The sequence below is a fragment of the Gadus chalcogrammus genome, chromosome 12 (genome assembly GCF_026213295.1).
Source record: "Gadus chalcogrammus isolate NIFS_2021 chromosome 12, NIFS_Gcha_1.0, whole genome shotgun sequence".
In the NCBI taxonomy this organism is placed as follows: domain Eukaryota; kingdom Metazoa; phylum Chordata; class Actinopteri; order Gadiformes; family Gadidae; genus Gadus; species Gadus chalcogrammus.
The window spans coordinates 28,408,398-28,435,706 of record NC_079423.1 but is presented as its reverse complement, the minus strand read 5'-3'; the positions used below and the strand labels follow the sequence as shown (position 1 = coordinate 28,435,706).

Sequence of the window (27,309 nt, the reverse complement as noted above, 5' to 3'; positions counted from 1 at the left end):
GCCTTTTCCTAATTGAAAGAAGACATTTCTTGGGAAAGCAAGTCTGTCATTGCTGGGGAGAATAAGAGACCCTGTCCCCAGCATTGTTTTCTCAGATATGATATGGTGTTCTTAACATTTAGTTGATAAAACAAAGATAACTCCTTCTGCGTTGATTGTCAAGAAAAGCTTCCCCATCCATTAAGTGACTTGATTATATGAATAATATATTGAATATATTGATTATAATAATATATCATAAAATATAATTTCATAGACCTCAGTGTTTCCCATACATAGACCATTGTGTGGCGCGGCGCCACAGAATCAACATCGAGCGCCACAAATTGATTCTGTCTTTTTTTTTTCTTTTTTTTTTATTAATTAAATTATATATATATATTTTTTTAATAACGCGATCCTATCTCTGCATAGGACTCGTTCACACACACACACACACACACACACACACACACACACACACACACACACACACACACACACACACACACACACACACACACACAGAGAGGTAGCGACCTCGTCTCCCGCGGCCTCGTCTCTGCTGCGTCGTCTCGGGCTGCGTCGTCTCGGGTGGCATCGTCTCTGCTGCGTCGTCTCCGGCTGCGTCGGCTCCGGCTGCGTGATGGTCTGGTTTTGGGGTGGCTTGAGGTGGGCGTTCCCACCCAAAATGGCCCGTAGCTCGGTCGAGTTGCCCGTATTCTCCACCATATGTGGCAACCCGCCACGTTGGAGTGAACCAACTCCTCCCAAACAGGACACTATTTTGTTGGGGAAAAGCCAAAAAAAGGCATGTTTATTCCAGAACATAAAAGTCTCTCAAAACACAAATAACGTAAACCTTGGGAGGAATCAATGGTCCCCTCCTTCGTGGGTGGAATCCCTACACCCACGAGGACCGGTCTCTCCGTGCTGGAGCTCCAGGGCTGGGAGTGGAGAAGCGGGCTATTTAAGCCCTGCTTCTCCACTTGTTCTTCAGGTGCTCTGAATATCCTTAATTGGCTTGGGCTGGGTTGCCACAAAACACACACACACACACACACACACACACACACACATACACATACACATACACACACACACACACACACACTAGGGTGTGTGTGTACTGTAACTAACTACTAAAGCCGGTACCTGTGGCTTGGTGAGATGGTTGCTCAGGCTTTGATTGATCATACAATGAAGCTAAACTTGAGTGATGTGCCTTGAAGACAACAATCAATGCCAGAGGAGTACCTCATACGGGCGTGGTTCTGAACGTTTTAGGGAAGGGGAACGGTTGTTACGGCAACCAGGATGACCAGGCATCTACCCAGAGCATTGTAGTCTAGATGCCCATCTCATCCGTTGACACAAGACTTCGAGGTCCAAGCGAATGGGACAACAGAGATTAACAGCATATTGCGCGACACATTAAAAAAAACTATTCACAGCAATGACTTCCCGCGGAACACAAATTTAATTTATAATGCATTTATGCATCAGTGTTTCCAATACATAGACCATTGTGTGGCGCGGCGCCACAGAATCAACATCGAGCGCCACGAATTGATTCTGTCTTTTGTTTTGTTTGGTTCCGGTTTCCGACCGACCCTGTCAATTATTTTCTGAGCTTTTTTTTTTGTTGATGCAAACTATAATTACGTTTTTGTGCAGCACCTCTTCATTCTGTAAAAGGATGAGCGAATTTTCTCGTTTTTAAATGAAAACAACCTACCTATCATTCGCTGCCGCTGGAAAAAATAAAATAAAAAATAAAATTAATTACGTACCTACCCATGACCTCGACTGACTTTTTTTTTAGGCCTTATAAGCCTTCAGGTGGGTTAAGAAGGTGAGAGGCATGGAGAATTGGAGGAGGGATTCTGCTTCTTTAGCTAGTCCAGCTCTATTTTTACTAATGGGTGCCAATAGCACAGCCTGCACGCCGCAGGGCTTTACAATCTCTTTGGTGCAGAAAAATAACTTTTATGACCAAGTTCCTCAAGTCAAAAATGGCTTGCTTTATTGTAGCACTTGTATTGATGGATTTCATCAGACCTGTCCTTTTCAATCATAAAAAAATCCATTTGTCATATATTCGCTTGCCATCACCTACATTATATTTAGTAGGTGTGTGTTATTGATACGAGTATGACCTTGTCAAATGAAGGACTGATCTGAAACATGTGACACCTCATGTGACTAGCGGTTGGACAGCTCTGCTTACAAAAAAGCTCTCTATATGTCTTATATCATAAATGGAAAGAGCAACCGCTGGTGGCTGGGATCCATCAAATCTCAAAGTGCTACAGAGAAGTAAAAAATAAGCATTCATTATGAGGATGAATGCTATTGAAACAATTATTAATAATTAGCATTAATGGTTAAAAGGAGAACCTATAAAATAAATTTAACTTAAAAATACGGTTTTAAGGTACATTTAATAATATTATGATTATGTGTTTGAACTACGGCACCCACCACCACCACCATCGACCCCTCCTCCGCCTGTGTGTGCAGGTCCATCCTGACGGTGCCCTGGGTGGAGCTTGGCGGCAAGTGCAGCGTCGTCTGCTCCAAGTCGGGCTACAGCGCCAACATCGTGTTCCACACCAAGCCCTTCTACGGCGGCAAGAAGCACCGCATCACGGCGGACATTCAGAGTCTTAAGACTATGAACAAGTGAAGGAGAGTTGAACGGCGTGATGTACGCCAAGTGGGCATCTGGGGTGAGTTCTGTTCTGAAGTGAAGTAGCTTCCACTTCAGCTTTATGTTGGGCACTTTCTATACATGCACTATGTACTTTTTGCACTGCAGCCATCAATTTTGTTCAAATTAGATGTCCTCCCCTTCTCCGCAGGCCAAATTCATTTAGCGAGGGCAAAATCCTTTTTTCTTAGGCACTGCAGTGTCCAGTGTTTCACTGGCTGCAGTTACAGTTGCCAATATGTTTAAACCCAAAAGTGGTGACTGCAGTGAAAAAGTTACTAATGCAGTTTAATGTTTTTCTGCGCAGCATACTGGCTATGTGAAGGATAAGCCATGCGCCATGATGTACACTAACAATGTTAAATTGTTTTTGTGTTGCAGGAGAACACTTTGTTCATAGACACCAAGAAGATGGACATCATCAAGAAGAAGGTGCGCAAGCTCGAAGACCAGTTGGACTACGAATCTCGAAGGTATCTCTTTTTGTTGAGTCTTTTAAAATGTGTGTTCGACCACACCATAGCCAGTTTTAACATGCATTTGTTATCTATTTAAAATCAAAAGAATAATTAAAACAATCTCGTGAAGCTATTTCCTTGTTGTTGCGGTTGGCAAGGTGTTGCTTTCGTCATAGGGTGTATGGTTTGTTGATGCGCAACTCTCAGTCTAACTGCTAGGCTCATATGGCATTTGTAAGTCCTTATTTGTCTAAATCGCCTCTCACACTCAAGCCAGCTCCACCTCCGTCATTAGGACAGGTGCACCCTGGGTAGCCTACCTTGCGGTTAGGCAAGCCAACGGAGCAATGGCGCCACAGAAGTGAAGTAGCCTCTTTCTATGTGGTTATAGAAGATCTCATAAAAGGCATAAAAGTTTGCTTTATGACAACTCTCAGTCTAACTGCCAGTCTAACTTCCATACCTCGCTAGATACATGTATATGTATATATGAATAGATTGACTCTGGAATGAGAATTTAGATAGCTTTATCATTGTAGTATTTAATATTTATATCGTATTTATAGTTACAATATGGAACAGAAGTATCACAAATTTCGTCTTGGTACGATCAATGTTAGAACGTGCAGGTGCGAAAGCAAATTGGCTGATTGTGTCACACACTGCAAACGGTTAGGGCATGACATAACTTGTATGCAGGAAGTACGACAGAGAGGAGAGGGTGAAATAAGTTTTGATGACGACATATTAAAGGGATGGAACCTTGTGTATAATGGCATGAAGACTGCACAAGCTGGTGTTGCTGTCGTCCTAGCGCCACATGTCATGTTGCTAGACATCCAGCATATCATCGTAGGAAGACTCACGATAGTAAGAGTAAAAGTCCATGGAATAAAACTTGCAATCTATAGTTGCTATTGTCCCACTGAAGATCATGCCACCAGTACAAAGGAAAACTTCTATCGCAGGCTTAACAAAGCAATACAAGATATGAAGAAAACCCATCCTTCCTTTAAGATTATTGTTGCTGGAGACTTTAATGCAACTATTGGCTATGACTGTGAACCCGAGAACTGGAAAAGCATTGGGCCTCATCATGATGAGAATCCAACAAGCTTCAATGGAACCAAGCTCATTGAAATAGCAGAAGAGAACTCGCTATCTATCCTGAATACCATGTTCCCGACAAGAACTGACGAGCACAGATGGTCCTTTCATTCAAATCTTGGTTATAAACGCAGGCTGGACTACATCATTGCTAATGAATGGTATGTGAAACATGCAACTACCAACTGCAGATCATACCCCATGCAAAGTCTGCCATTTGAGTCAGATCATTGCATTGTAGTAATGGACGCATTGTTCCGTACGAGGAAAACATTAAAGAAGACCTCTCGCAAAACACAGCCGGATAAAAAACATCCTGATCTGCGCCGATTGAGAGATGATGCATCCATACAGGACTTGTATAGTGGCGCACTTGACTCTATGCTACTGCCTAATCAAAGTCCTCAGACACCTGACGAAGCTGAAGAATTGCTAACAAGTGTAATACAACAGGCGTCAACAGAAACCATTCCGATGAGGGCAAGAAATGAGCTGATAAAACCATGGGCGAATAAAGAGTACCAGGATCTGTTGAAGCAATACCATAAAGAGAAAGATCCAGTGAAGAAGAAGGCATTGTCTTACGATGTCAGGAAAGCTCGCACCAAGCTGAAAAATTACTATTTTACATCCAAGGCTAATCAACTTAATTATGCTAGTGAACAGTGTGAGACAGAGGAGGAGTTTAGGCTAATGAAAAGATATACATCACTATCACGAGTGAAAAGACCGATGATACCGACCAAAAAATTGGAGGGACACTTCTCTGAACACTTTGGAGCCCGCTCTTACAACCCACAGCCGGAACTAGAACAGCCTGATGATTATCCTCATCTGCTACCACCTGATGGCCTTCCTGTCATCAACGACAGCCCACCAGACTGCTCAGAAATCAAGGCTAATATAGCAAAATTGAAGAATGGCAGGTGCCAAGGGACCGACAATATACACTCTGAACAACTGAAATACACAACATCAGAATCATTGTTTAAGTACATCACACTTCTACTGCGTAAGATTTGGTCGTGTTTAATGGTCCCTAAGAAATGGTTGGAAGCATCCATAACTTGTTTATACAAGAGAGGGCTGAGATCGTTACCTGAAAACTACAGAGGATTAAGCATAACTGCGACTCTGTCAAAGGTGATATCTGGTGTCGTCATTAATAGGATCAGGGAGACATACGAGAAAATCCTTCTACCAACGCAATATGGATTTCGGGCCAACAGATCAACCTCTGACGCCATATTTATTCTACGACGTATTCTTGAACTCTCAAAGAAATCAAAAGCTCCCGTGTTTGTGGCGTTTATAGACCTCAAAGCTGCGTACGACTGGATTCCATGAGATGCTTTATTTCGCTGCCTTGACATCCGTTTAAGATGCCCTAAACTAACAGCTATACTCCGAGCCCTCTACACAGGCACAAAGGCATGTATTAAAGGTGGAAAGGATTTCTTTGAAACTGTTGTTGGATGTCGTCAAGGGGCCCTTGAGTCCCCGCCATTATTTAACATCTATATGGACTTTGTGGTAAGAGCCGCACGGAAAGAAGTACAAACAACTATCCCGGAAACAGGCTTCCATATAGAGTATAACATTCCAAATGAAGTATCACCAAGGGAGCTGCGGAGCAAAGCACCAGCCCATGGAAACAGCAACATCACTGAGCTACTGTATGCCGATGACCAGGGTATATTTGCAAATTCTGTTGATGAACTGCAGCAGATATTGACCATCTATGATAAAACGTTCAAGCGCTTTGGGCTACAGATGTCCTATGACAAGACCGAGACAATGGTGTTTAATGCTGATGTAGCTTTGATGGAAAAGGAAAGCATAGTGTCTGTGGGAGATAAGAAGATCAAGAATGTCAGGAAATTTAAATACCTCGGATATACTATCACAAATTCAGATAACACCAGTTCCTTCCTTCACGCAAGAATGAGCTCCGCCTTCGAGAAATGGAATGAACTCAAACACATCCTCATGGACAAGCGAATACAACTGGACACTCGGATACGATTTCTAACAATGTGCGTACGATCGCGTCTGTTGTATAGTATACAAGCATGGCATCTTTTGGAAGGTGAACTGAAAAAAGTTGAAGTCATCTGGCATGGTTTCCTCAGGAAGATGGTGATAGGGGGATTTCAGAGGAAGAATGCACCTAGTCACAGTCGACGATCAGCAGAAACAGACTCCCAAAATCACGATGAAACATCTCTGGACTGGAGCTTCAAGTTATCGAACGAAAGATTGCGTCAAATTACCAAGACGCGTCCAATACGTGACTTCTGTTTCACCCAACAAGTGAAGTATATGGGCCATGTCTGCCGCATGGATAACTCGGCATTGCAAAAACAGGTGCTCTTCGATCGCAGAGCGTCCAAGACAGTTTGGAATAAGACAGAAAGGACTCTGGGGATAGACGCCCAACAGATTAGGAGGACGATGATGAATAAAAGCGAACTTCAGCGAGTGCTAGACAGAGTGCTAGCATGAGCGCCCCAAGGCCATTAAATGCGCCAAGAGGGAAATGTGATGATGATGAGCCCAGTCTCGAGGTATGATGTTATGCGTTTCATGGAGAGAGTGTGCCTCGTCCCTCCTCATGCACACACCCCCACACAATCCAAATCCCTCCCCCACAGTGGCTACCTGCTTGGGCTCCGCATGCCGTGTTAGATCAATGTGTGTGTCTTGTGTATAGCAGGACTCCAGTGGTTGTTCATAGAGTAAGATAGATGATGTTATTTTTATTTATTTTTTGCCTAGTGGTGAGCAGCAGCTTTGAGGACCAGTTGACCAGTCTAAATGGATCGGCCCCCCTAGATTTGGGCCAGGCCAATGGGCCCCAGGAGACAGGTAGAGGATACAGACTTCACCGGCAGTCTCTTTTTGTTGTTGTTTTTGTTGTTTTTGTACTGGACAATTGCTTGATTTTGTGTCTGAACCAGTGGCCTGTACTACGAACATCGATTAGTGGGTTAGGGAGGTATGTTGCGCTCAAAGCCTGGGTTAGCTGGGACACGAAAGTCAATCTCTTTTGGCGTCGCTGTATCATCATGTTGACTTATGCTCTCAACACATCGCTGGAAATCATGGGCAAAACATTTTGGCGACGTTGTAAAGTTTGCATGAACGACGCCTCATGACATTCTTATGGTTCTACTTCCGTTCGGCATCTCTGGCCAAATTTTGACAGAGTTGCCCAGTTGGTGACGTATGGTTTACTACATGTTGGAACATGAACGTTTTACTCAATCTAAAATAATCAACCATCATATATCTTCACTATTGATTAACGTTGTATCGTCTGTTGGCATGACTTTGCTCAGTTGTAATCGTTGTCTATTGGTAAACCAGCTCTAGATAAGGGGAAGTGTTGCCTTCCATAGAGTGGCAATACTGTATTTGCTTCTCATAAATAAATGCAAAAGGATAGTAGGTGATAGGCATCAAGCAAATAGAGGCATGCAAACTTGAAACTGAACACGCGGGAGCGTCATCACTGGCGAGCCGTCTCGTTATCACCAGCAGAGTGAACGCGCCTTTATACTAATCCACTACGCAACCGCTGCTACCTCTCAGCGGTTGAAAACGTATGCAATACATTTCTTACATAGGGTGTATTTAACTGGAATTTAGATGTTGGCCACTAAAGGCCCATTCACACCCTACGGTAAATACGGATACGGACCGTTTCGTCCGGTCCCGGAGGTGTTTTGTCCGTCAATGGGTCCGTCGCCTCTGAGCTTATGAATCCGGAGTGCTCCGAAGAAGTCAGACCATTCGCGAAAATAGATAGAGTAGTATAATATCTGATATGTATATATAACGTTTTATACTTATATTATACTATATACCTGACCTTTTTATTTGATTGTTCCCCTGCTTTGGCAATGAGGTAACTGGTCATTTAATAAAATTTGAGGAGATAATCTGCGGGTTGGTGAGGGGTGTCACATGCCACCGCACACTTTTTTCACTTTTTTTTGCCGAGGCACATGATGACACAAAGCAAAATCATCTCTACAGATGTCATGTTTGCGATCACATCCATACAACATCCATAACAACGCTGAAACCAGACGGAGGTATGAAGGGTAGTTCCGGAGGCAACGTTTGGGGCAACGGACGAATTTCGTCCGGATCCGGAGGTATGGATCGGCCTTTATAGTGAGCTCGGGAGATCAACGCCTGAGGAGATCTCCGCCACTAAGGGGGGCCCTCTCACTAGGAGAGGCTCTACCCCTCACCTACCAACAGGGGACAGGGGGACATATTTAAAACCCCCGAATGCCTTGGAAGTTCAAGTTCTGATTGTTAAAATTAGTTTTTTTTAGTTCAGCGGTTGCTGTTATTTTACATATTGGGTTATGTGACATGTGGAGAACAGAAGAATGTTTCGAGAGGAATTATTATGCAACGTAGGGGTATAAGAATGGTGTCATTAAATGTTAATGGTAGAAATAATACGATTAAAAGGGGGAAATGTCCTCCTCTTCATCGTCATCCGCTTATCCGGGGTCGGGTCGCGGGGGGAGCAGCTCAAGCAGGGGGCCACATTGACCAGCTCTGACGGGGGGATCCCGAGGCGTTCCCAGGCCAGTGTTGAGATATAATCTCTCCACCTAGTCCTGGGTCTTCCCCGAGGTCTCCTCCCCACTAGACGTGCCTGAAACACCTCCCAAGGGAGGCGCCCAGTGGGCATCCTTGCCAGATGCCCGAACCACCTCAGCTGACTCCTTTCTAAGTAAAGGAGCAGCGGCTCTAATCCGAGTTCCTCACGGAACGCTGAGCTTCTCACCCTATCCCTAAGGGAGACGCCAGCCACCCTTCTGAGAAAACTCATCTCGGCCGCTTGTACCCGCGATCTCGTCCTTTCGGTCATCACCCAACCCTCATGACCATAGGTGAGGATAGGAACGAAGATCGACCGGTAGATCGAGAGCTTTGCCTTGCGGCTCAGCTCTCTTTTCGTAACAACGGTGCGGTAAAGCGAACGCAGTACCGCCCCCGCTGCTCAGATTCTCCGGCCAATCTCACGCTCCATAGTACCCTCACTCGCGAACAAGACCCCGAGGTACTTGAACTCCTTCACTTGGGCTAAGGACTCATTTCCTACCCGGAGTAAGCAATCCACCGGTTTCCTGCTAAGAGTCATGGCCTCAGATTTAGCGGTGCTGATCCTCATCCCAGCCGCTTCACACTCGGCCGCCAGCCGATCCAGTGAGTGCTGAAGGTCACAGGCCGGTGATCCAATGAGGACCACATCATCTGCAAAAAGCAGTGACGAGATCCTCAGACCACCGAACTGCAACCCCTCCCCACCCCGACTACGCCTCGATATCCTGTCCATGTATATCACAACAGGATTGGTGACAAGGCGCAGCCCTGGCGAAGACCAGCACCCACTGAGAACGAAACTGACTGGCTGCCGAGGACGCGAACACAGCTCTCGCTTTGGGAGTACAGCTATTGGATGGCCCTGAGGAGAGACCCCCATACTCCCGCAGCACCTCCCACAGTTTCTCCCGGGGGACCCGGTCATACGCCTTCTCCAGATCCACAAAACGCATGTAGACCGGATGGGCATACGAAAACCGCATTGTTCCTCTTCAATCTGAGGTTCGACGATCGGCCGAACCCTCCTTTCCAGCACCTTTGAGTAGACTTTACCAGGGAGGCTGAGAAGGGGGGAAAAGTGTTAGCACAATTTAGAAAGGAGGAGGTGCAGGTTATTTTTTTACAAGAAACACATCTGTCTTCAAAAGAACATGAACAATTTAAAAGATATGGATACAATGCGTTTTATAGCTCATTTAACAAGTCTCATAGGAGTGGCCACACCAATTAAAAACTCAGTGAAATTTGTAACAAAGAAATATGTAACAGGGAAGGAAGGTATGTGGTGGTTAAGGGAAAAATGGAAGGGCATATGGTTACAGTGATTAATGTGTCCGTGCCGGACAGCGGTAAGACTACTTTGAGGAGCATTTAGATGTCATAGCTGTGGAAATGGATGGGATCTTGATTTGCAGGCAGGGTTAGACTTAGGTGGGACCCAGTGGGAGCTGAACTCCCATAGAGAGAGGTCTGGCTCCCATGAAAGCAGCAAACTCAAATATCTGTGTAGGTCTCTGAAAATACAGCCGCATAACATTTTAATTTTTTTGTTTTTTGTTTTACTCAATATAAAATAATCAACCATCATATCACTTTACTATTGATTAACGTTGTATCGTCTGTTGGCATGACTTTGCTCAGTTGTAAACGTTGTCTACTGGTAAACCAGCTCTAGATAAGGGGAAGTGTTGCCTTCCATAGCGTGGCAATACTGTATTTGCTTCTCATAAATAAATGCAAAAGGATAGTAGGTGATAGGCATCAAGCAAATAGAGGCATGCAAACTTGAAACTGAACACGCGGGGGCGTCATCACTGGCGAGCCGTCTCGTTATCACCAGCAGAGTGAACGCGCCTTTATACTAATCCACTACGCCACGGCCGCTACCTCTCAGCGGTTGAAAACGTATGCAATACATTTCTTACATGGGGTGTATTTAACTAGAATTTAGATGTTGGCCACTTATAGTGAGCTCGGGAGATCAACGCCTGAGGAGATCTCCGCCACTAAGGGGCCCCTCTCACTAGGAGAGGCTCTACCCCTCACCTACCAACAGGGGACAGGGGGACATATTTAAAACCCCTGAATGCCTTGGAAGTTCAAGTTCTGATTGTTAAAATTAGTTTTTTTTAGTTCAGCGGTTGCTGTTATTTTACATATTGGGTTATGTGACATGTGGAGAACAGAAGAATGTTTCGAGAGGAATTATTATGCAACGTAGGGGTATAAGAATGGTGTCATTAAATGTTAATGGTAGGAATAATACGATTAAAAGGGGGAAAAGTGTTAACAAAATTTAGAAAGGAGGAGGTGCGGGTTATTTTTTTACAAGAAACACATCTGTTTTCAAAAGAACATGAACAATTTAAAAGATATGGATGCAACAACGCGTTTTATAGCTCATTTACTAGTCTCATAGGAGTGGCCACACCAATTAAAAACTCAGTGAAATTTGTAACAAAGAAATATGTAACAGGGAAGGAAGGTGGTTAAGGGAAAAATTGAAGGACAAATGGTTACAGTGATTAATGTGTCCGTGCCGGACAGCGGTAAGACTACTTTGAGGAGCTTTTAGATGTCATAGCTGTGGAAATGGATGGGATCTTGATTTACGGGCAGGGTTAGAGTTAGGTGGGAGCCAGTGGGAGCTGAGATCCCATAGAGAGATGTCTGGCTCCCATGAAAGCAGCAAACTCAAATATCTGTGGAGGTCTCTGAAAATACAGCCGCGTAACATTTTAATTACAAATAAAGCTATTTTCCCTTCCACATAGAGTAATATTGACGTTAAGTAGGGGATAATAGAACAGCGTTCATTATCAGGAAAATAAGCCCAGACAGGGCGAACAGGACCCCGACGCGCAACGGAGGTGTCTTGCTTCGAGCTGAAGGGGCTTATTTTGGATAATGAGCGGCTATTTGCCAAACGAAAAAATAACTTCACACGGTGTGTCTTTTTACAATTTATTTGTTACCATTCTTAGTGTTGATCAGCGGAGAAATAGTTAGCCAAAGACGTTGACGTCGCTTAGCAACCGAAGACGCTGGCGTTGTTGTGAAAGGCCCATGCAAGTGAACGGCGCGTTCCACGGCATTGAGAAGAGCCATGTCATAATAGCCCATATTTACTTGCGCATCTACATTTAAGGAAGTGTGTTGACCAGAAGGATTAGGGTACAACAAACATTAATCACATTCATAAGATTAGGAACCCGAACACTAATGAGTTATTAAAAGAGCCTGAGGAAATAGAGGGGAGCATTTGAGGAATATTATAGGATACTATACACACAACCAGCTGCAGCAGATGAAAAGAGCATCAAGACATTCTTAGAGGGGCTAGACTTACCATTGATAGGGGAAGGGCTGAATCAATTCTTCAACTCCGATATTATAGATGAAGACCCGACTGGTTTTATAAAAGGAAGGCAGGCACAGAACAATATAAGGAAGACAATTCAAATAATGGAGAAAGTTAAAAGGAGAGGAATGAGTGTGGTCTTAGTGAGTTTGGACACAGAAAAGGCATTTGATTGTGTGGGGTGGACCTACCTGTATAAAGTCCTAGAAAAATGTGGCTTCAATCACGGGGACACTTATCAAATGCATACGGTCATTGTATCAAGAGCCAACGGCAAGAGTGAAAGTAAATGGTAGTCTGACGGATCGGATTAAGCTAGAGCAGTCGACTAGACAAGGGTGTTTATCACCGACACTTTTCCATACCTTCATCGAACCATTAGCTCAAGCGATTAGGCAGCATCATAATATCAAGGGGGTGGAGATAAGAGGATCAGAATACAAATTGGGCCTATTTGCGGATGACGTGATCGCATACAACCAGACACGAGCTTTCCAATACTGATGGATCTACTGGAGGGATGCGGGCACGATTCAGGGTATAGTCTTAATGTGACAAAGACACCGATTTTGGCTCTAAATTACACACCAACGATAGAGATCAAAGATAAATACAAATGGAGATGGGACTGTGAGAAGATTCAATACTTTTTAAAGACAAATTATGTAAGACAAACTACACACAGATAAATCATAGCATTAAGGGGGACTTGGCAAGGTGGCCAGGACAGGTCTTGGACTTCAGTTCAAGGATTGAAATAGTAAAAATGAACATACTGCCAAGGTTATTGTATCTCTATCAGACTTTACCCATATCTGTACCACAAAGTCAATTAATGGAGTGGGATAAGTGGTTCTCAAGGTTCATCTGGGGGGGAAAGAGACCCAGGATGAGGCTTGCAACACTACAGTTGCCTAAGGAGAGAGGAGGGATGGCGGTGCCCAGTTTCAAAGATTACTACTATGCAGCAAAGGTCAGAGCTGTGGCATGTTGGTGTAACGGGAACTACGAAGCCAAATGGAAAGATATTGAAATAAGGGGGGAGGGCTATCAGATTCAAGCACTAGTGGGGGATAAATAACTATTTAAGAAACAGGAAGGCTTAATCGACTCAATAACTAACTTTACTTTAAACATTTGGAACACTATAGTAAAGAGATACAAATTAGAAAAAGAGATGAAGATTTTGAGATGGTCAAGGAATGACAATAAAGTTCAACAAGGAAAAAGTTCATGGTTTCAAGAGATGGGAAAGAGGAGGCATCACGGCAATATGCACATTAGTAGAAAAAGGGGAAATACAGAGTTTTCAATATTTAAAAGAGGTTTAAATTAGAGAGGGGTGACCACTTTAGATATCTACAAGTAAGGGATTATATAAGGGAAATTAAAATGGATAAGGCCACCGAACAAAATGGAGTAATTAATAGGGGTGTGACGATACACTCGGCTCACAAGACGAGACGAGACCCGATATTGGGTTCACGAGAACGAGACGAGATCTTAAGAAAACTACAATGACAAAATATATGACTGGACCAACAGACTTTTATTTAACCAAGCATGCATTTTGAAATGTTTTTTTATAACTCTCGACATGCATGAAATTGAAACTAAAACTAAAATTTATAAAAGTTAAATTAAATTAAATAATTCTCTTTTTTTCAAGTGCAAACAATATTATGTGCAAAACCAAATCAAAGTACCCAAAATGTACTTTGATTAAATGTATTCGTTTTCGCGGTTATTCAGCCTCTTCTTCTCCTCCGGAAAAACACGACCGCATTGCATTGTGGTATACTGGAGTAACATGTAGGCTACATCGTATGTACACTCAAATTTTGGGTATTTTAAGTGCAGTATATAGTGCATGAAATTAACCACTGAGAATTCGAACACCACTACAAAATGGCGAGCACCCTATATAGTGCACTATATCCGTGATAGGGAACGATTTCGAACACAGCTTATGGCTGCTTTCGATGCTTCCCCTGCTTCCCCTCCTTCTCCTCCTCTTCTTTTCCTTCTCCTTCTTTAGGTTCTGGCAGGCTAGATGTAGCAAAGGCGTATTACTGCCCCCACTGGCGACAAATAGAAGTTTGGATAAATCACAAATCTCGCGAGACCGATTTTTAACGCGACGGGTAATATCGTCGAATTTTAATCTCGCGAGATCTCGTGGCACGAGATCTCGTCACACCCCTAGTAATTAATATAATTGAACTAATATAATTAGTTCAGTTTGATTTTGTGTTATTTCCCATTTTTCTGTTTCATTGTTTGACCATTGGGTTGCTGGGTTACATGCCCCTCGTCTTCCTCCAGAAGCCCTGCCCCGGCCCTTCGGCCTGGACTCGGACGCGCTGACGGAGACGGTCGAGAGCGAACCCAACCTCTTCGTGGCGCTCTATGACTTTGTGGCCAGAGACGATGACGAGCTCAGCTTCACCAAAGGTAACCGCCGGAACCTAGACTTATTACATTACATGACTTACATTACAGTAAATGATCTGCTATTATATGGCACTTTTCTAATCAGTGTTCACTCAAAGCGCTTTACAATATTGCCTAACATTCACCCATTCATGCGCACACCGGAGCAGTTGGGGTGAGGAGTCTCACTCAGGTACAGTGTCCGTCAGGCTGTTCAGTTTGGTATGGTGTATCCCATTCCTCCACACGTTCCTCCACCTCTGCAACACTGCTGACGTCAGGGGGGGCTAGGAGGGGCAGGAGGGGCAGGAGTGGCCCGGGCCAGGTCTCAACACGCACGGCTTTGAGATGTGTTCCTTGCACACAGGATCAGATACCTCATACGTGTGTCTTACTGTCCTCTGCCCTTAAATGCCTTGGTATGCCTTATAACCAAGTGTCTTTTGGATGACACCCCCTGTCCCCCTCCCACCCAGGCGAGAAGCTGCTGGGCTACAACTATGGCGGGTGGATGGAGGTGCTCTCCATGAACGGCCAGGGCTGGGTGCCATCCAACTACATCACGCCCGTCAACAGCCTGGAGAAGCACAGCTGGTACCGCGGCCCCGTGTCGCGCAGCGCCGCCATGTACCTGCTCGGCCTGGACTTGGCTGAGCTGACAGAGGAGGTACGCTGGCGCTACAAGGAGAACCTCCTGGGGACGGCGGAGAGCGACCCCAAACTCTTCGTGGCGCTCTATGACTTTGTGGCCGAAGACGATGACGAGCTCAGCATCACCAAAGGTAACCGCCGGCACCTAGACTTATTACATTACATGACATACATTACAGTAAATGATCTGCTTTTATATGGCACTTTTCTAACCAGTGTTCACTCAAAGCGCTTTATAATATTGCCTAACATTCACCCATTCATGCACACATTCACACACCGCAGCAGTTAGGGTGAGGTGTCTCACTCAGGGACACCTCCACTCTAGCTAGGAGGCGCCGGGGACTGAACTAGCAACCTTCCGGTTACTGGCCCACTCGCTCTACTTCCTGAGCCACCTGCCACCCCGTAAATGACCAAGGGTTTTATGCATGCGTAAATGCATTTTAAAGTAAATTTGTGTTCCGCGGGAAGTCATTGCTGTGAATAGTTTTTTTTAATGTGTCGCGCAATATGCTGTTAATCTCTGTTGTCCCATTCGCTTGGACCTCGAAGTTTCGTGTCAACGGATGAGATGGGCATCTAGACTACAATGCTCTGGGTAGATGCCTGGTCATCCTGGAAGGGGAACACAACCGTTCCCCTTCCCTAAAGCGTTCAGAACCACGCCCGTATGAGCCACTCCTCTGGCATCGATTGTTGTCAAGGCATCAAGGCACGGCACTCTTTTCAAGTTTCCGCGGGGCGCGCATGAATGAACGTTGCAACATAACTGGAAGTGCGTGTGGTTGGAATGTGGTGAGTCAGCAGAGGTTCACCTGCTCCCCCCCCAGGAATGATGACCAACCTCTGGACAGATACCGTAGCTCCATTGTGTGATCAATCAAAGCCTGAGCAACCAGCTCACCAAGCCACAGATACCGGCTTTAACCGTCTCATCAGACAGCGTCCACCCATCACCTGAACTCGCAGCAGGGTTTTCAAGTGGTCGTTATTGCTAATACATTTCCGGATTTATTGTGGCTCTTCCTGATCACTGAATTCTTACTTTTCCTGTTGGCTAACTGTAAGACGGTACTCACCAACAGCCGAAACAACAACAACATAATAATATTCTGTGTGATTAATATTATTCAAACGGTGTGCTACTGTGAGAGTCAAGAATGACGGCGATCCCCTCATCCTTTCAGCTCGTTTTGTTTCTTTTGTGTGTTATTTTTCTTTCTTCCTCTACACTTTACCAGCGGACCGACTGAACCCACCCCCCTTGCCGCCCCTTTATGATCCCCAAATGTGAGATTACGCAGACGCACGCATGGGCACGCCGCACATGCATGCACCGACGTGAAGCCTCCTCATCCCCACCGTTTCTTCCTGTGTTTATTTTCTCTCTCTCGCTCTTGAACCCGGGGCCAGACCCGTCCACGGTGTGCTCCGACATTAAGTCCGGTCAACTGTAATAATAACGTGTTGAAGGGGTCGAGCATTGACTTGGCGTTTACATCCCACAAGATGGCTGATTGTTGTGGATTCACCAGCATCGATTAAGTCATCATCAGTGGCTTTCGCAAAAATTATGATGTTGCCCGGAAAGATTTAAAAAAAGACTGTTAGGCTTTTTAATAACGTTTTTGAGGGTTGCTTAAATGGTGGAAGCACTCGGACGAATGGCGAGCGAGACGGACAGGTGGGCAGACGTAGAGGAGCATGTGATGGCATGGGACAGGGTTTCCATTGCCCCCTCAGGAAGAGCACTCTGTTCTAGTCGCTGTCAGGCCTACTCACCGTCTTTTTGATGATACCACCCCTCTTCACAACACAAACCGTCTGTATCGCTATCTATGTGACAGCAAGTAAAGTAAAGCTAAAAAGCTTAGTTGGGTGTGATTCCGACTCATTAGATAATGTTATCTGACATGTTGGGAGTTTTCACTGACCATCAAACCTGTAACCATTTTGTTTCAAGCCTCTCGGACACCCGACCACATTGCTGGTCCTGTGCGTTGGTTCTAGTAAAAACAAAATATCGTTGTTGGTTTAATGACGGTATAAACTCCCCCCATCCAGGCGAGAAGCTGCTGGGCTACAACAATGGCGAGTGGAGCGAGGTGCTCTCCATGAACGGCCAGGGCTGGGTGCCGTCCAACTACATCACGCCCGTCAACAGCCTGGAGAAGCACAGCTGGTACCGCGGCCCCGTGTCGCGCAGCGCCGCCATGTACCTGCTGACAGAGGAGGTACGCTGGCGCTCCAAGAAGAACCTCCTGGGGACGGCGGAGAGCGACCCCAACCTCTTCGTGGCGCTCTATGACTTTGTGGCCACCGGCGATGACACACTCAGCATCACCAAAGGTAACCGCCGGCACCTAGACTTATCACATTACATGACATACATTACAGTAAATGAACTGCGGTGGCGTCTCTTGCGGCGGCGGTGGCATCTCGTGCGGCGGTGGCGTCTCTTGCGGCGGCGGTGGCCTCTCTGGCGGCGGCGGCGTCTCTTTCTGCGGTGGCAGCGGCGTCTCTTGCCGCGGCGAGACAAACCTGCTGGGGCCCCATATGTAGCGGGGGTGTGGGTGTGGGGTTCCCATGCCACCAAGTTGAACGATAAAACAACACAACACAGAGTGCAGATCCAACTCAGGATGGTTTTTATTCACCTCGTAAACAAAAAACACCAGGGGGGGGGTGGGTTTGGGGAGAAACAGGGTAATCCCCAATTCGTAGTCCTCTCTGTAGCTTGCTAGCCCTAGCTCCAGCTTGTGGTAGCCTGCTCACAATTTTTACTGCAAGCACTCCAGCTTAATGGCCTTTAGGCCTGCCTCGTTAACTGGAGGAAGTCCATGTATGGCCAGGGGGTGGAGCCAGAAGGTTGCCAGACCTACCATTCCCCTCACTGTGGCAGACACTCCCTGGTGTCTGCCACAACACGCACACAAACATGTAGTCTAGTCAGGAGGATGCCCCGAGGACCGTCCTTTTCCTGGTGCAGTTTCAGCTAGGCTGTGATGTAGTAGTGCCTGCTATGTTCTTGGCGTTTACATCGAACAAGATGGCTGATTGTTGTGTACGATGAAGTCCTACGGGGGACGCTTCACCAGAATCAATTAAGTCATCATCAGTGGCTTTCGCAAAGATTATGATGTCGCTCGGTAAGATGACAGTATGTAATCTGTATCACTTTCCATGTGACAGAAATGAAATTAAAGCTAAAAAGCTTAGTTGGGTGTGATTCCGACTCATTAGCTAATGTTATCGGACATGTTGGGAGATTTCACTGACTATCAAACCTGTAACCATTTTGTGTAGGCTTCTTTTTTCATTTTGACGCCCGACTACGTTGCTGGTCCTTTGCGATGGATCTAGTAAAAACTAAATATTGTTCGTTTTATGACGGTATTTAACTAAACAGCAAATGGTGCAATGGCGTCGATTACGTAAATCTCCTAGGCTTTGTTCAAATTGGTTCACCCGTTCCATTTTATAGCGAACCATACACCACGGCTACACAATCAAATCTCTTCTCAACCCCCCCCCCTTCCAGGCGAGAAGCTGCTGGTGCTGGGCTACGACAATGGCGAGTTGAGCGAAGTGCGCTCCAAGAACGGCCAGGGCTGGGTGCTGTCCAACTACATCACGCCCGTCAACAGCCTGGAGAAGCACAGCTGGTACCACGGGCCCGGTCTGTGGAACTCCGCCGAGTACCTTTTCGGCCTGGTCTCGGTCGCGCTGACGGAGGCGGTACGCTGGAGCTCCGAGGAGAACCCTCACGGGGAGTCGGAGAGCGACCCCAACCTCTTCAAGGCGCTCCATGACTTTGAGGCCAGCGACGACAACATGCTCAGCATCACCAAAGGTAACCGCCGGAACCTAGACTTATTACATTACATGACATACATTACAGTAAATGATCTGCTAATATCTGGCCCTTTTGTAATCAGTGTTCACTCAAAACGCTTTACAATATTGCCTAACATTCACCCATTCATGCACACATTCACACACCGGAGCAGTTAGGGTGAGGTGTCTCACTCAGGGACACCTGCCACCCCTTAAATGACCAAGGGCAACTTTATTTAGCACTTTTCATACACAAGGCAGACTCAAAGTGCTTCACATATAAACATTGTCATACAATAAAATAGATAAGTAAAAGAAAACATATGCAAAGAAATGAGTAAAATAGAAAGTTAAAGGCATTTTAGTGTTAAAATAGAAAATAAAGGCAAAGTTAAAAAAGCTTTTTAGAAAGTGCAATGTATTTAAGATGTAGCAGAAAGCTAATGCAAACATAAAAGTCTTCAGGCTTGTTTTAAAGGTGCTCAGAGTGTGTTACCTTAAACAAATGTTCAGGAATGTTCGTTTCCAATTCTTTGATTAAAATATTTACATATATACATTTAACAGAAATAAATAAATGAAATGGGGGGTGTGTGTGTGTGTGTGTGTCCCTCGGCCATATTTACTTGGCATTCAGGAGGTATGTGTCCATGTATGTGTTAAAATAAAACACCTAACCCAAACCTTGGGTTTCCTGACCACAAGTTGGTCAGTGGGTTCCGGGCGAATCCCCTGGAGCGAATCCCCTGGAGCAAAAAAGAATAATAACAGGTGGAAGTGGTCGGGCGGGGGCGGACAACAAGAGAGGGCCCCGAGGCTGTGACCAATCGCAGGCTGCTCGATGCCCAGCCATGCTAGTCCAGACACTTTCCTGCTCATAGCAAAACTTTTAGGGGTTTGATTAACTCCCCCCTCATCCCACCCAGGCGAGGAGCTGCGGGTGGTGGGCTACAGCAGGTGGAGCCAGGTGCGCTCTGAGAATGGCCAGGGCTGGGTGCCGTCCAACTACATCATGCCCGTCAGCCTGGAGAAGCACAGCTGGTACCACGGGGCCGTGTCGCGCTCCGCCGCCGAGTACCTGCTCAGCTCGCTCATCGACGGCAGCTTCCTGGTGTGGGAGAGCGAGAGCAGCCCCGGGCAGCTGTCCATCTCGCTGCGCTACGAGGGCCGCGTGTACCACTACCGCATCAACACGTCCTCCGACGGAAAGGTACGGGAGACTTGGGGCGGGGGGTGTTCGGGCGTGGTGGAGGGAGGGTGGGGGGTGAGGAGGAGGAGGAGGAGGGGGAGGAGGAGGAGGAAGAGGAGGCCCACTTGTGCCACTACCACAGCAACATGTCCTCTGACGGAAAGGTAGAGGAGACTGGGGGTGGGGGTGGTGGGGGTGGTGTTGGGGGAGGAGGAAGAGGAGGGTCGTGGTTTGGCGTGCGTTCTTGGTTCGGTTTCCTCAATTAAGACTTCTCAATGGCGCTTCTTCAGAAATTGTGCGACTGTTGGTGGAAATGTTATGGGTTACTTGAACAAAATGGAACAAAGTTATTTTTCCACACTTCAGTGTCTCATGTCATTGTCTCCATGTTGTATAGTCTTCCTAGACTGGACATGAGGTCTATGAGGGATTCTTCGAAAAATGATGTCCTGTTCTCAACCTTGTCTCTCTCGCTCTCTCTCACTGCCTCTTGATTCCGCTCTTGCTCCTTCTCTCGCTCCCTCTCTCGCCCCCTCTTGCTCTCTCCCTCTCTCTCTCCCTCCCTCTCTCTCTCCCTCCCGCCCCCTCTCGCCCCTTGCCGCTCCCTCTCGCCCCCCAGGTGTACGTGACGGCGGAGAGCCGCTTCGCCACGCTGGTGGAGCTGGTCCACCACCACTCCACGGTGGCGGACGGCCTGGTCACCACGCTGCACTACCCGGCGCCCAAGCGCAACAAACCCACCGTGAACGGCGTGTCGCCCATCCACGACAAGTGGGAGATGGAGCGCACCGACATCACCATGAAGCACAAGCTGGGCGGCGGGAATTACGGCGAGGTCTACTTGGGCATCTGGTTCAAACGTAGTCGTCGGGTCGCGGTCAAAAAGATCAAGGTTTGTTTATTTCTAGAATGAATGGAAGACTTCTAACAGCATATTTAGTCCAAGCACGCTGGTAGTGGAGCACCGCCTGCTGTTAGTTTTGTGGTACTGCATGTGGTGTATTTTGGATGTTTTGAAGTCGAGTGTTTTGTCACCATTCACTATTCTATTCATAGTTAGATGGGGTCATCATTGAATCCATTCATCATATCTAAATCGGTTTGTTCCCATGACAGGAGGACACCATGGAGGTTGAAGAGTTACTGAAGGAGGCGGCGTTGATGAAAGAAATCAAACACCCCAACCTGGTCCAACTTCTAGGTCAGTGGCTATGGATTCGTTCTTAGGACTAAAAGTTATATTAAATTAAATTGTATTTGTAAAGCCCTTAATCACAGGTACAGTCTCAAAGGGCTTAACAGGCCATATATACATACACCCCCTCTCCTTCAACGCTGACTCTGACTCCACCCATTCCAAGTACATGGACGCGCAATCATGCACGAGCGTGAACACAGATGCGTGAGAGCGAGCCATTAGCTAGTTAGCTAGCTCGCAGGATAACAACAAACAGAAGCTTGCTCTGGGTCACGAGCTTTGAGTACGTGCACGAAGGGGTCACGCACGGGGAGCGGGGGAGTGGGAGTGCAGTACGACTGTTTGATTGACGTACTTACTGTCCAATGCCACTCGGTGGTTCTGGAAATCATTGGCTGGAGTTTTTCAAGCCCTGCCCGTTTGACAGTTGTTAGACTTGTTTAATTTTCATGTCAGTACTTCTAACTCAGTGGCTGTAAGTGGGTTATGATAACGATTTCAAGTAATTTTGCAACAATGGCCAAAAAAGCTAATTCCATACCCAACCTTTAATTAGCAAGGAAGAAATCTTGAGAAGGAACGCAGAGTGGAGAAGTGCACAAGTGAATGTGCCACCATGACGCCTGAAGCTGAGATGTTGAATCTGCGTCCCCTACAACACCGTCCCCTGGACCCCAGAATAAACCTGTTTCTGACCCGTCTCCTCCCTGCCCTCTCCGCCAGGCGTGTGCACCCTGGAGACTCCCTTCTACATCGTGACGGAGTACATGCCCAACGGCAACCTGCTGGACTACCTGAGGAAGTGCGACCGCAAGGAGACCAACGCTGTAGTGCTGCTTTACATGGCCACGCAGATCTCCTCCGCCATGGAGTACCTGGAGAAGAAGAACTTCATACACGGGTGAGGCCTTGTGTGTGTGTGTGTGTGTGTGTGTGTGTGTGTGTGTGTGTGTGTGTTGCCAGGTGAATGCTTTTATCCAAAGAATTGGGTTGCCTCAGTGGGAAATAAATCTCATCCTAAATCATACTGCGGGGCGCCTCGGTGGTTCAACGATTAAACCTTTGCTACATGTCCTCCGTTCTCTCTCTCCCTCCCATACCTTCCTGTCTGACCTTTCTGTCTGTTTAAAAAATTTATCTTTAATAAATCATATTGTGAGGCGGTTGTCTGCATCACAATATCCACCGAAATCGATGTATTTGAGTTTTAGACTTGATTTGAATATCTAAGTAGATATCTAATGTTTTATTTTTTTAAAAACGTGATCCCTCTTCCACATGACCCAGCCTGCACCTCCACCGCGGTCACCGTGTCACCGTGTCTCTTTTCCCCCCAGGGACCTGGCCGCCAGGAACTGCCTGGTGGGGGAGAACCACGTGGTGAAGGTGGCGGACTTCGGCCTGAGCCGGCTGATGACCGGGGAAACCTACACAGCCCACGCCGGCGCCAAGTTCCCCATCAAGTGGACCGCGCCCGAGGGCCTGGACAACAACACCTTCTCCATCAAGTCTGACGTGTGGGGTGAGTCAGCCGGAGAACTCACGCAGCACCTCACCTCAGGGCTGTGCGATATGATGATATATTTCGTGTGACGAAATAAAAACTTCTATCGTTTCATATCATGCTTTATCGTTTATTTCGTCTTGTCGCAAATCACACTCTTTGCGGTAATTTTTTTCGGCATTTGGACGACGCTTTACGTTCTTCCACACGGCACATGAAGGCAACACAAACAAACATGGAGGAGAGTGAACATGACACAGAACGGGGTAATTCCGAACAGGAGAAAGACCCCGACCAGCCAAGACAAAACGAGGAGTTCGTACCTAAAAGAGGGGCTACTTCTGTTGAATGGACATGGTTTGGGTATGAAAAGTCTAACGCGGACCAGAAAACCGTACTTTGCAAAGTATGCCGCAGACCGGTCCCCTCATCAGACTCAAACACCACTAACCTCTTATACCACCGACGCAAGAATCATGTCAAACAGTACGGAGAGAGTCTACGGATGATATATTTATTTTGTTTGCCCCACTTTGGTTTTGTTTGATGCTACAATTCAAACAGTTCTACTGTTAGAATAATGTATAGTTGGTTTTGATATTTTTGACCATATTCCCATTGTTGGCCTATATTTTGTTTGCGACTATAGTTTATGTTTTTTCTATTTACCTTTTTGCATTAATATTTTATATTTTTCACATAATTTGCACAAATGTTCTAAATAAAAGGAGAAAAATATCATGAGTAGATTACCTTTTATTTGTCGAGTATATAATACGAAATATTTATTCTATTTATTCATTGAATTTACAGAAAAAGTGCTATATCGTGATATGTATCGTTATCGGGATAATGAATGACCTATATCGGGATATGATATTTTGGTCATATCGCACAGCCCTACCTCATCCCAGAGTGCTTTTCCTTTTCCGCTGTGCCCAGGGCTTCTCATTTCTAATGGAGTTATTTTTCATTTGTGTCCGCTGCAGCGTTCGGGGTGCTGCTCTGGGAGATCACAACCTACGGCATGTCTCCGTACCCCGGGATGGACCGGTCCCAGGTGTACGACCTGCTGGAGAAAGGCAATCGCTTGGAGCAGCCTGAGGGCTGCCCCCCTAAAGTCTACGAGCTCATGTGGGCCTGTGAGTAGCGGCATGACGTTCCACCTGCACACCGTTCAACCCTGTCAAAGTTAGACGGATACCGGTCCGTCTTGTAACGGTGATTATATGACACTGCGTGTCATATAATTATTCAAGTATTAAAGAGATGGAGATGGAGAATAATAGTTGTAGTCATGGTAAAACATTAAACACAGATCGATGTTATTTCTATAAAGACATTTTACATTTACTTTTACGTTTAGGGCATTTAGCAGACGCTTTTATCCAAAGTGACTTTCATAAATTTGGCAGAAACATTTTTCCTATGATTTTTCCTATGAATTGAATGATGTAGCCTTATGTTTTTATCCCACCCATATGTCGTTGATCATTGGCACTACTCTTAGATGTTGTTGTTGTTGTTGTTTTAACGTGGATGTTTGGTGGGCCTTTGTCCACACCAGGCTGGCAGTGGAGCCCGTTGGAACGGCCTTCGTTTGCTGAGATCCATCAGGACTTTGAGACCATGTACCATGGTCTCAAAGGCATATCTGAAGGTAAACTCATACACACAGCTAACCTCTCTAGATCCCATGGTTCGGCAAGACGTGTGACATCAACCAGGACTCAAGTCTTCTTGAGATGATATGATATTGATTATTTCTATATTTACCCACCACTATGCTTGGATATCGAAACACTGTCCAGACAGGGCAGAGATTGAGTCAAGAGATTGAGTCAAGACTGCCCTGGCTGTAGTCTTCACCCCTCTTACCGTAAAAGCTCTTCTGGGGAAGAGGGCATGCAGGGACTGATGATGAATGAAAACCTGATTTGGCTGTGATGCTAAATTAGTCCTGTGAGACCCAGGGTCTCCATAATGCAGACAGCGTAGCTCTGTCTGCATAATGGAGACTCTGGGTACATTGTTTTCTAGATTGAGCAGGTGGGTGGGACTCGGGTATCGTCTGGAGTCTGCTGTGTTGCATATCCCAATACTGCTGTGCAATGGTACTCCTGATTTAAGATGCGCTGGGGGGAAAATACACATATTTCCCCGAGGTCTTTAGTCATTACAGTGGCAGGAAATAATGTCGTGGTGGGCCTGGAGATTGGAGATTTAAATGCGTGGAGCGGAACGATGGGTATCATCAATAATAAAAAATAGACAATTACAATTAGAATTAGGGCATTTAGCAGACGCTTTTATCCAAAGCGACATACATCAGTAAATACACACATTGACACACCGACGGCAGAGTCCACCATGCGCTGGATGACTCTGGAGCTGGGTATCGAATTAGCAACCTTTCGGTTACGAGACAACTGCTCTACCTCCTGAGCTAAGCCGACCCCCATAATGTTGATGGGGGAGTTTGGATAAAGTAAGAGACGGATTTGTGTCTGACTCACTCATACTGTAATGCATGCATCTGCATCTGGGTTCCTAGAATTGCATAATTCTTGTCCTGCCAGGGATTAGCCGTGTGTCGTCGTGTCGCCACATCAAAACAAAGCAAACATTAGGTAGGCTGATTATAATTTTTTAATATTATGGCCCACAATTTCATCTGAACCCACTGGGTGGAAGTGGCTCAGGGGGAAGAGCCGGTTGTCTGGCAACCGGAGGGTTGCTGGTTCGATTCCCGGCTCCTCCATAATTGATGAGGTGTACCTCCCTTAGCAATACACCTAACCATAACTGCTCCTAAAGAGCAGCCATGCAAGTGCCTTGCATGGCTGACACCGCCGTCAGTGTCTGAATGCGTTAGTCAGTGGGTATCTGTTAATAATTGTAAAGTGCTTTGAATGTCTCTCAGGTACAGCCCACATCAGAACCCAGCGCGCCGCCGAAGAGGAGGGGAACAGTCGTCCACAACGACTGCCAAAACAAGAGCTATAAAGAGCCCTCCTTCTAACAATTAGTGTTTATGTATGTTGTGTTATTTGGATCATCATTAACATGCAATGGATTAACTCATTCCCATATGCCCATATCCCGTATGAAAGTGCAATTGTTTCATGCTACGTTTTGATAAAAAAAAATATATTGTTATTGTTTTTATGTTGTAATGTTCTGGTAAAAAAATAAGTGTTTCAATTTGATGTCCTTCTTAAATATTAATGTATTCATTTTCTCATTAAACCTGCCCACAACTTTATATCAGTCTGGTTTTTATTCATGATTAGAAATTATCAAAAACAATGTACTTATTGCATTTACCTTAAGTCAAATGCACAAAACCGTGAATGAAAATAAAAAGACTTTCTCATCCTTTTTCCCAACCTTTTTTTTCTGTCCATTATTTAAAACAAATCATAACCCCTTTGACAAGTATGTTAAATATCTGTAGACAAATATAACATGACTATAGAAACATGAATAATACGATGATCTATAAAATAACTTTGATTAGTTTAACGATTTTCTGAACTACACATATTACCAAGGCTCATTCAACGGAAGTACAAATCAATAATTCACCTCATGAGATGACCTTTCACTCTCTCGGTCTGTAAAAGTTTTGACATAAACGGTCCCTAGCGCTTATAAATAAAGTTACGCAACATCCATTCTGCTCATAATGGAGATCAGGCGTTTGACAGGTTTACTCAATCTCAGGGCTTTTTCCCCCTAAATGTTTCTCCCCCGGGCCAATCGTCTTCCTGTCTTACACAAGCCACAGTTGTAAATCATCGACCTCTGCATCAAATATTCCCCTCTATTTGCCTGAAATGTGTTATTCTTCCGTCCCTGTCACCCTGAGGATAGGGTGTCACTTGCTGTTGAGAGAGTGAGGATCACGATGTAACTCTTGAATAGAAAGGTCCACGCGTAGCCCTAGTGGCCGTGGCCTCTGCGTCTACCAAACAAGAGAAACAAACCTTGTTTAGAGCTTTATTTAACACGCAATAAACCCAAGGTGGACAGTGAACGTCTCTCTCAGCCTAAAGAGGGCCCGGCAGTTCTGTCGACTGACCCCACCCTGTGGTCTTCTGCTCCTAGGTGTGGTCTCTCCACCGTGCTCGGGGTGGACGTCCGGTCGGGCTGCTCCCCGGCTCTCCCCCGCAAACAGCAGCCCCGGGACAAGTCTAGCGAGCAAGCCAAGACGAATGACAATATATTTTGTATCTATGGCG

At 45.8% G+C, this 27,309-nt stretch overlaps 2 protein-coding genes across 4 annotated transcripts in view; both read left to right on the top strand.

The window, feature by feature from the left end:
• Positions 1-3,162, top strand: part of LOC130393609 (tyrosine-protein kinase ABL2-like) — a 46,098-nt gene extending 42,936 nt beyond the window's left edge. Inside the window, exons 13-14 of one of the 2 annotated variants that reach the window (XM_056604301.1) lie at positions 2,503-2,711; positions 3,074-3,162. In XM_056604301.1, coding sequence (XP_056460276.1) covers positions 2,503-2,668 — 166 coding nt within the window. In that variant the 3' untranslated portion in view covers positions 2,669-2,711; positions 3,074-3,162. Of the gene's footprint in view, positions 1-2,502; positions 2,712-3,073 lie in introns of those variants that run through there. The other variant, XR_008897115.1, reaches the window with a different exon arrangement.
• Positions 3,102-26,903, top strand: LOC130393611 (tyrosine-protein kinase ABL2-like). Of its 2 annotated transcripts, XM_056604305.1 has the most exons (14): positions 3,102-3,165; positions 7,036-7,125; positions 14,576-14,704; positions 15,160-15,465; positions 17,402-17,686; positions 18,879-19,190; positions 20,101-20,384; positions 20,983-21,255; positions 21,480-21,564; positions 22,285-22,462; positions 22,899-23,083; positions 24,055-24,207; positions 24,633-24,725; positions 25,989-26,903. In XM_056604305.1, the coding sequence occupies exons 4-14, from the start codon at positions 15,195-15,197 to the stop codon at positions 26,069-26,071; spliced, it is 2,202 nt and encodes a 733-aa protein (XP_056460280.1). In that variant the 5' UTR covers positions 3,102-3,165; positions 7,036-7,125; positions 14,576-14,704; positions 15,160-15,194; the 3' UTR covers positions 26,072-26,903. The 2 variants fall into 2 exon arrangements, with proteins under 2 accessions (XP_056460280.1, XP_056460279.1); XM_056604304.1 differs by lacking the exon at positions 3,102-3,165 and having other exon boundaries at positions 6,947-7,125.
• Positions 26,904-27,309: the final 406 nt, after the last annotated feature.